Source organism: Cryptomeria japonica, chromosome 10 (assembly GCF_030272615.1).
Source record: "Cryptomeria japonica chromosome 10, Sugi_1.0, whole genome shotgun sequence".
NCBI classification, from domain to species: domain Eukaryota; kingdom Viridiplantae; phylum Streptophyta; class Pinopsida; order Cupressales; family Cupressaceae; genus Cryptomeria; species Cryptomeria japonica.
In genome coordinates this window covers 239,619,218-239,629,540 of record NC_081414.1, presented here as the reverse complement: position 1 = coordinate 239,629,540, position 10,323 = coordinate 239,619,218, and the positions used below count along the sequence as shown (strand labels likewise).

The 10,323-nt window shown below is 37.7% G+C and overlaps 1 protein-coding gene across 1 annotated transcript; it reads left to right on the top strand.

The window, feature by feature from the left end:
* Window positions 1-7,621: 7,621 nt before the first annotated feature.
* On the top strand, window positions 7,622-8,787 carry LOC131063847 (uncharacterized). Its single transcript, XM_057997801.2, has one exon. The coding sequence runs from the start codon at window positions 7,725-7,727 to the stop codon at window positions 8,700-8,702; it is 978 nt and encodes a 325-aa protein (XP_057853784.2). The 5' UTR covers window positions 7,622-7,724; the 3' UTR covers window positions 8,703-8,787.
* The last annotated feature ends 1,536 nt before the right edge of the window (window positions 8,788-10,323 follow it).

The window sequence follows — 10,323 nt, the reverse complement described above, 5'->3', positions numbered from 1 at the left end:
GGCTTAAGCTCTTGCCAATTAGTCCTGATTCAAGCAGTTCTTCAATCTACCTTGCCTTTTTTGCATTCTAGTCTGGAGTGAGTATGTAGGCTGCTTTGTTTGGGAGATTAGATCCAGGGATTAGATCTATGCAATGACTGATGTCTCTCACTGGTGGTAGGGATCTTGGAATTCCATCTGAGATTATGCCTTGATGTTTATCAAACAACTGTCTGATTGTAGGGTCCATGTGCTTCTGTCCTCCTTCTTTCTCTTCTGCATACTGCTCTTTCCTTGTCACCTTGGGGCTAGTTATGAGGGCATAGCAAACTGCACCTTTCTCTGCAATCTCCTTCATGAAATATTTACCTTCTACCATCAACACCTTTGCATCCTTCCCTTTTGATTCCATCTCTTCCTCTATTAGAAGTAAGAGTTCTATCACCTTCCCATCCTTGGTGATTGAGTAGGTTTTTCTCAACCCATCATGATGAGCTTTCAAGTCATACTACCATGGTCTCCCAAACAAGAGATGGCATGCATCCATTTTGGCTATGTCAAATAGCAATATCCTTGTATGATCCAATCTGAAACTCCACCCAAGCCTGATCTTCTACCACTGCTTGCTGACCTTGGGTGAGCCATGAGACCTTGTAGGGGTAAGGATGAGGCAGCTTTCTAAGTTTAAGCTTCTCTACCATTTCAAGTGATACAAAATTTTTAGTGGATCCGGAGTCTATCAAGACCTTGCATACCTTTCCTCCTACCTTGCAAGTGGTTTTGAAAAGAGATTTCCTTTGTGTGGGCTCCTTGTCAGGTACCTTCATGGTGATTACTGCTCTCCTCATCATCAGAGCCTCTCCTCTTTCAAGATAGCCATAGCTATCAAGAGCATTAACACTTTGATAAGTGTTTGCACTTGTGACACTTTGACAATCAGATTCCTGCACCAAAGTGCTTCTCCTTTCTCCCATGGAGCTAGAAGCCTTCTCCGGACACCTATTGGCCATGTGACCTTCTTGGTTGCAGTTATAGCACCTAGGAGGTCCTTTGCCTTGGGATATTCCTCTAGAGGGTGGTCTTCTACCCCTAAAGTCCCCTCTTGGATTGTAGCCCCCTCCTTGGTTGTAACTGCTCTCTCCTACTATTTCCTTCTTGGTTAGAGTCTCCCTGGTATCCAAAACCATTTTATCTACCTCTGAAAGGGCCTCTTCCCCCTCTTTGCTGTCTTCGTTTACCTCTTCCATTTTGTTCCTTCCTTCTCTTCAACTTCTCCTCCACCTTGAGTGCCAATTGAAAGCACTTTTGGATTGTCTTCGGGGTGTGGAGATTCAAATATTCTTGGATTGTAAACCTCAACCCATTGAGATATCTTGCCACCTCCTCATCTTCACTCTCTTTGACCTTGGTTCTCACACACAACTTCATGAACTCCTCGGTATAGGAACTCACGTCCATCTCCTTTTGTTTCAAATTATGTTTCCTCCTATGCAATTGGATATCGTAGTCCATTGGGACATAGGCCTCTTTCACCAAAGCCATCATCTTCTTCCATGTAGCCACTCTTGTCTTTCCCTCTTTCACCCTCTCATCTTGGATGAAAGTCCACCAAGTTAGTGCAGCCCCTTTCATTTTGGATTGGGCCATCTTCACCCTCTGGTGGTCTGGTATGTCTTCACTTTCAAGAAAATTGTCCAAGGAGTCTATCCACTCCATCACTGTATCAGGCTCCATCTTGTCTGCAAACACTGGCAGATCCATCTTCACATCCATTGTTCTTCTCTCCATGGACTTGGGGATACTCATCAGGGGTCTTTGGTTTGCAGGAACCTCTAGCTCTTCCTGCCTAGGGATCTCCTCTTCATCCCCTTCTTCTCCAGAGTCTCTCTCTCCCCTCTCCACTCTGTCCTTCAATCGGTCCATCTCATTTCTCAAGGCCTGATTCTTAGCCCTGACTGCTCTGCTCTCTGCCATCTGCTTCTTCACTAGGACATTCAACTCAGCATTGGTCATTCTTGAAGGTGCCGCTTGGGATCCCTCTTCTTCAGACATCTTGTCTTCTCCTTCTATCCAAAGAACACTCCTATGCTCTGATACCACTTGATGCAGAGCCCTACCCACACACCTAAGGACAAGCCCAAACAAGATTAGACTTTTGACCCCTCAAATGATCACAAGGGTCCTGCAAGGAAGGACTCCACACCTTGAATGAAACTACACACAAGTTCACTAGGCTTGGGCCTACTCAAGGTGAGTAAATGCCTCAATACCTACCCTACACCATCCTATGACACCCTGCTCCCAAGGGCTTAGGATTTGGTTCATTTATGGCCATTACAAACTATTCCAAGCATTGGTTTTGGGATTAGATCCCAATTTCTTATACCTCCTTTAGAAACCTACCCCCAAGGCTTGTAGCCCTATTTGGTGATAAAATGGATCTTAACTAAAAAATGTTCCACACACCCATACAAAAAAATTACCATTTCAAATACCCTTTTTGAAGTTGCACTGATCCCCAAAATGGTTTGACTAGGTCTGCAATTACAAGGTCTGATCCCTTTAGAGGCCAAGAGACCTAATAGGGGCAATTAGGCCTATTTTCCAAAGCAACTACCAAAAAATGAATCTAAACTGGAAAACCAACTCTAAGGGAATGTGGGGGATGGCGAGTAACCATTAGTTCCAGGGTTGCATGCCTGGAATCCACCGCTATGACAATTTATGACGACTGTCCTAAATCTTGTCCTAAGTAGTCACATAGAGATGCCTACCTAATTTTCTCCTTTCTCCACACAACCGAAAAACCATGGAAACTCTAAATTACAAAGGCTTATCCTACATCCCTCCAGAGGAAGAGTCTTCTAATGGACTAGAATGCAAGATAAGGCCATGTTTGTCCAAAACCCTCTCCAAACCCTCAATTTCCGGGTTGCATTCAGAAGAATGGAGGGTTCTCTCTACTCCAGAACAATTAGGACCTCATACCACCACAAAAACAAATCTATTTGATCCCTCTATCTATTCCATGGATGGTGTGATTCAAATCAATTTGTACAAGCACATGCAACTCCTGCAAACTCAGAAATTTCTTGGAAAACTGTAGTATTTAGTGTTTTATTGCTTCACAAACTCCAATTACAACAACATCAACCTTGGGAATCATGTCCACAAGGCTTATACAACTCTCCAATGGTTTCCCACCTAATTTTGAGTAGGTTGGAGCCGTTGAAAGGCTTCCCCCAACCGAATTTCAAAACGTTGCACTTTTGCACTCAAAAGTTGCATTTTACAAAAGTTGCAATTTTGCAATTTTGCACAAAATGTTGTCAAACTTGCTAAGGTTGGAATACACACACATGGATCAACCAAAAACTCCTAAAACATGTCTAAAAACCTATCAAACACAAAAATAAACCATCTACTACCCCTATTGACCACATTGTCCCAACTGGCTTATCAAATTGCCTAATTGGTGACATGGGCTTACATGGTGGGGTTTATTGCATACATGAAACACAAAACATACTAAGGCACTCTAATGATCCTAGTATTCATCCTTAGGGTCATGATTTGAGCGTTGATGAGGTGCCCCTGCACTAGATTGGCTCCCCATCCTCAGGGTGGGTGGGAGGAGGAGAGGGGATAGTTTGAGTGAGGTGCCTCAGTCCCCTAGGGGCCATACCACCACTACTATTTAGTCATGTTTGATTCTCCCTAGTAAAGTAAAACATGAAGTGCTTGAATTAGGAAGAACACCCTCTACGCCCAAGTATTCCTCAATGACTGATAATGTACAAGTACCATGAGGGAAAGGTGAAAAGAACCCTAGGAAAGGGAGTGCAACAGACCTGAAATCCGATGCACGTAAATTATTAGTTATTCAAAGTGTAGCATCACTGTCACGACTAATTATAGTTAGTCCCAACTATATAAAGCTGGGGGGCCCACCACCTCACTATAGAGGGTAGGATCAGGGATAAGGTCCATAGGGGTAGGAGTTAACACCCCTCCATGATGCAACCACAAATATTGGGACAATGAGCAGGATGAGGGAACACTTGCCTCTAATACATTCAACAAAATCCCTATAAACACGTAAACTAAATAACGAACCTTCATAAGAGGTTATCTAACCAGGAGGTATGAACCCTCCACCAATGAAAATAACAATGGTTATATCAAAAAAATACTGTGCTTCTCAAAGATAGGAGATTTCATCAAACTTTATGTATGAAAATTTTCAACGAAAGAGCATTGGAAAACTCTCGAGTATGAGGGGAACAACTTTGGTATATAAACTTTCCCCCCAAAATGGATGACAATCAACTATATGATGAAACAACAACACAAGGAACTAGAGGACACTAGCATAAGTTCTCAAGTTTCCTATTTTGGTGTTGGATTCCCAATCTAGCACTAGAGTCTTGTTCTAGCGATCGACTCCCTATTAGGCATTGTAGTTCTTCTCAAGTGTTGTAGTCTTATTCTACTATTGGATTCTTGTACAATGAGAAAAAACAGGGTAGGGTTGGTCCACAAGACATACAAAACACTTAAGAACTACAAGAAAGTAACCCCAAAAAATAAAACTAGAAACAATAAAAATTATTGAGGAATCAAGAAGGTCCTAGACACTCAATCTTGCCTCACACAAGCCCACAAAGTAGAACAGTCCCAAGGGCTAGGGAGACCATAAGGGAATCCCACACAAGTCCATCAATAAAAGGTGTAATGGGAAAGGTGTTCCACACTTCTCAACCCTATAAAGGCCACTCAAAGAACCATAATTTATCCTCAATGAGGTGATTCTCAACAACACACTACACATACAACACTAAATATTTCCTAAAGATTCAAACAAAAATTATTGATTTATAAACCAAAATTCATTTAAGCCCAAAGGAAGAGTGCTCTAACTTCATTGGGATGAAGAGATACATTAAACATGAAAGGAGTTGAAAAGGCCTACCAATATAATTACAAACAAAAAGCAAAAAAGAAGAAAAATAATATGGAAAGCCCTAAAGATGGATAGATGGAAGATGAATTTCTATGGGGCAACAAAAGGAAACCTTGGTAAAGCTAGTGTAGGATGTATTATTAGAATTTGGAATGGAGAATGCATGTGGACTACATCAAAATTTCTATGCATGACCACAAATAATGAAGCAAAAATAGAGGCATTGGTGCTCAAACTCAAGATTTATAAAGAAAAAAATTTGAGAGCCATCGATATTGAAGGGGATTCATAGATATGTATATAGGCTATCATAAAAAAATCAAAGCCAAATTGGAAACTGCAGAAGTGGGTGGTGTTAGCATGGAATCTAATTAGTAAATTGGATAACTTTTCTATCACTCATGTATATTGTGAGGAAAACATGGTGGTAGATTTGCTTGCTAACCATGGAGTTAATCAAGCAAAAGATGAGATGATAGGATCAAACATATCATTATGGATGGGTCTTGATGAGATGATATCAAAAGAGAAGACAAGATTAGAGACTTAAGATGGCTGAGAACTAGTTTGTATCTAAATCTAAGATAGAGAAGTAATACAATCAAATGGCAAGGATTTATAGTTGCGCAAGCTTCTTGGTGCCAAAAGTATGTCTTGTGAAATGTCATATCCTTCTCCACAAGTTCTACTAGTCATGATACAAATGTAGAGATTAAGTGAAAGAGTAATAGTATGAAAATGTATGGGAATATTGATAGGCTTTTCAGGTTGCTTATGGATCATAGTTGTGGATAGTAGTGCCAAGATGGTGTTGGTACATATGGCCTATAAAAAATTTAGATTTGACAATTGAAATGAAATTCTCATTTTATGAATGACATCCAAGGCATACCTATGACTACTTGGGAAGTAGAGAAACAAGGGAGAAATATAAGTTTCATGACACAATCAAGTGGTTCCATATGATTCTATTGATTGATGTTAGATATTCAAGTGCTACAATATCTATGGGGATCAGGATGATTTATCTTTCAATGAAGATTTATCAAATAAAGTTCATAAGCAAGAGTTGTCATGGTGGTTTTTGAGGTAAACAGACTAATGGATCAAAATCCAAATTATGATTTTGGGAATAGGTTGTGACATATCAAAAAAGAAACAATCTGATTAAAGCAAATCAAAATGACAAACTTAAAGTTTTGAAAATAAAAAAACGTGGGTGAAATATGTCAGAATATAAGGATGGAATATGCATAAATATGGACATTAAGCGCAGACATAACTACTATGGAATAGGCATATGCTTTGAGAGGCTAAGGATAGTAGAGGAAGGAAATTGTGTTTTTAAATTCGAAGCATATTATTCTTGCTTAGAGGAGTCTAAGGAAGATCAATGTAGATGCTTACAGTTCCAATGTGTGAATGACCGAGTCATGAAAGCTATCTTTTTGGTTGTGGGAGGTGACTTTGGAGGGAAAGGGCATGCACATGCTAAACTAATCTACGGACATTTGTTCTCCCCCATCATGCAAACATTGGGTTCAAGAGAATGGGGTCACAACTTTGGAAGCCATTTGGTGGTAGAATACAACTGGCCCATTGTTTCTAAAGCTGTAGATGAAATTGCGAGAGGTATGATTATCAGACTTTTGGCTGAAACCTTTGACATGGAAAAGAAAGGGATGAAAGGAAAAATGCAAAAAGCTTGATCAACATTCAAGTCTCTTGTGGAATGGGATGATTTTTTGTCACTAAACCAATTCATGGAAGTGAATACTAACTTGTTTTCTCAAGTGGAACCTAGTTATTCTGAGAGGCATCTACAATGACATACAAATATCCGTAAACAAAAAGTTGGTTTTGAATAAATTTGAGGTGTAGATGATTGGTAAATGCATGCATGTTTCAGTTTCTCTATAAATATTATTTTATTACTTTGAATAAAATAGAATCATTGCCACTTGTCTCTAAGTGTATGAAACTATTACATCTTTAATGAGAGTGAAAGAGTGCAACATTATTGGCTCCATGTCCTTCTTGACAACTAATAAACATGCAAGGCAATTATGTGATATCTCTCGGTATTATTTTACGTATATATTTTTTAGAATATAGGTATACTAGTAGGGTTATAGACTATGGTGCTGAGATTAGCTTCTTTATGTACCATTTTTTTTAATAATAAAAGGGAGCTACTTGTATACTAGAAGTGCTTACCTATAAAAAAAATTGTAATTTAAAAAATGGATGAAATGGCATTCTAAATCTCTCTCTCTATATATCCCTTTCTCTCTATCTCTTTATATCAACCTCTTTTTGTATCTCTCTCCCTCTCCACCATCATCTCTCTCTACTCCCTCTTCTCTCTCCCTTTTCTTCCTATCTCTATCCCTCTCCCTGACCTCCTCCCAAATATAGAAAAAACACAAATACAATTTTTAAAATTGATATAAATATAATTAAATTTATATATCTACATATAATAAATAAAATTCTTCCAACATAAAATAAAAAATGAGACGACATACAACCCCAAAAGTTTATAAGCAAAATAAAAGTAGTAAACGGCTATTAGTTTTTTAATCAATAAAAAACTAAAAACTAAAATCTATAAAATATTGAAGGCGACGTTCCGTTGTGTACGAGGAAGGCCGACTTGCTTTGCATCGATTGCTTGCTTATAAATAATAATAACACACGGAATTCTTCCAAAATAAAAATCATCTAATTGCGAGACAAACATAACATTATTTTGTGCATCTGCGAAATTTAAACAGAGAACATGGGGAAAGGTCTGTTTTCATGGACGACGGAGAACAAAGAAAGACTAAAAAATGCATCTTTGGAGGTGGCACTGATCGATGAGAAGGGCGTTGAGTTCAAAGGTCAGGGAGGCCACAGATTCCAGCTTTCTGTGCCTGCCTCTATTTTTACTCCCGATGATGATGATGACGACGATCTTGATTTCTTTCTCGCTTATTTTTTGGGAAAACAAGATGAAAGCAGCAAAGAATTTGAAGAAAAGGTAAGGACTCTCAACGAAAAGATTCAAAATGTGGAAGTTAGTCTGGGGCTTAGAGCTCTGGAAGTGGTTATGGATCACATAATCAACACATTTGCAAACGGACAAGGAGAAATTAAGGCGGCAGAAGATTCAGATCTTGATAAAAAGGTGGAAAAACTTGTTAATTCTGGTGGAGCGAACAGAGGCGTATTGAAAGCCGTGATGACAGAGTTCAAAAATCTGTCACGTTCTGGCCTTGCGGGCATTGCGGTGGAAATCCCCGACGAGAGCGATATCTGTAAGTGGCATGTGAAGATGGACATGAGCCTGTTTAAAGATAGCGAGGGTTTGTATCAAGATCTGCAGAATTACGCTGCTAGGGTTAGCGAAAGTAGGGTTAATAAAGAGACAGAGAAAGGGAAGGATTATTTCAGCGGTATATTGCTAGAGGTGTCGTTTCCCAACGAATATCCATTTTCGCCCCCTTTTGTCCGCGTGCTTAGCCCTAAGTTCCGGTTTCACACGGGACATGTGACCATCGGGGGTGCCATTTGTACAGAAATGTTGACACCCAGCGGCTGGCTTCCGTCTCTTTCCATGGAGACTGTTCTTGTTGTGATCCAGAATGTGATTGTGGACGGAGAAGGGAGGTTGGAATTGGAGGCTTCTGCATCTGATGCTCACAGGGATTATACTGTGGAGGAGGCTCGTTCAGCTTTCCAACGCTTCGCTCGTCAACATGGATGGATCAAGTGAAGGTCAAACACTTTTGCGGAGAGAAATTCATTCATAGTTTTACATTGTTGTTTTCTGTTACGTTCCGTTCTGTTCTGTTCCTTTTTTTAATAAGATATGAAAAAAACTACAACGAAACAGTGAAATCACTGATTGTGTTGCTTTTGGATTTTTTTGTGTTGTTTGGTATGTTTTAGATGTGATTTGAAATGTTGATGAAAATAATATTTGCACAATGGAATTTAGAAGCAACACATATCAATTTCATAGATTTTGGAAATATACTAACATTAAGTCAAGACACTGTTTAAAAAAAAAAGTTAAAAAAAATATTTCAATTGTATTGTTATGTTTTTTTTCTCTTAATCTAAGATTAAAAAACTCCTCATTCATTCCAATCTAAATATCTTTTCATTACACTTATTAAGTTTTACTTCAAATTTTTGTTTCTTCACAAAAATGTTTTTAAAAGACGTATTGTTCTACGGACTGATGGCTGACTTCTTCATTAATTTAAACATCCATGAATCACCTATGTTAAGAACATCAATCCACTAATATTTTATTAATTTTTTTATTTTTATCAATTTTATTAAATTTTTATTTGTAGTCCACATTTTATAATATGAAGGTATTTTTTTTAATGTTTTTGAATTTAAACATCATGTAAGAAGAAATAATATACATTACTTAATCAATCATCTTGGGAATTCAAGTCATTTATATTAAACATTTAGAACTCAACTCTAGGCGTTATAGAACTACACTTGGACATATATTCATAAAAGGTATAATTATTAGTCGCTACCGAGGTAAGTGGTACTATTGAGTAGTCAAGTTGTTAGACTTGTTCTTTAATTACTTTATTCACTCTTAGAAGGTTAGGCTAATAAAAGATTTCACTTAGTTGAGCTTTATTTAGCTCCTTGCTTTGTTTAGTTTCTTAATTTTAGATTAAGTTTTCTTGCTTTCTATAAAGCAAGTCATTCATTCATTGTAATTTATTTAATTTTCATTACGAGTTAATTTCTTTTCATCAGGAGTTAATTTCAATATTAGATTCCTCTTTGGATTAATTCTCTCTCAAGGTTTCATAGTATTAATGATGTCTTTTTCTCCTCATATGTGATGGGTGTTTTGTTTACAGGTGATTCATGGGCTTGTGGGGTTGAACAAATAACTCCAAGAATTTTTGTTTACATATGATGTAAAGGTCGATATAACTGAGCATCATTATTGATACATAATATTATATCAATTTACACTCCAATATTATCTTCCACCCATAATCTTGTTGCATCTTTTAATCATTTTGTCAATATTTGCTTGGCTAGTCCAATTTGCACAATTTGCATGCATTTTGATGGATAACCAATGTTGAAGAGTTTGAAGTTGTTAAGCTTACCAATCATTTATCCTTTTATCAGGTTGTAGTAGGAGGAAGTGCTATTATCCTTTTAATTTTTTAAGAAATTCTTTGATTTGGATATAAGCCTCTATCATGTGTAATCATGTAGATTTCTTTTATTTGGGTCAAACAAAAGACTAAAATGGGAACACATTCCCATTCAAATCAATTAATATAACAAGAAGCTTTATGAAGATTATAATGTTTAAGAGCAAATGTATTGGAAAGTTTTAA

What these genes read in the sequence shown, in the direction of transcription:
- LOC131063847 (XM_057997801.2), top strand. Translation starts at nt 7,725, where the DNA reads ATGGGGAAAGGTCTGTTTTCATGGACGACGGAGAACAAAGAAAGACTA.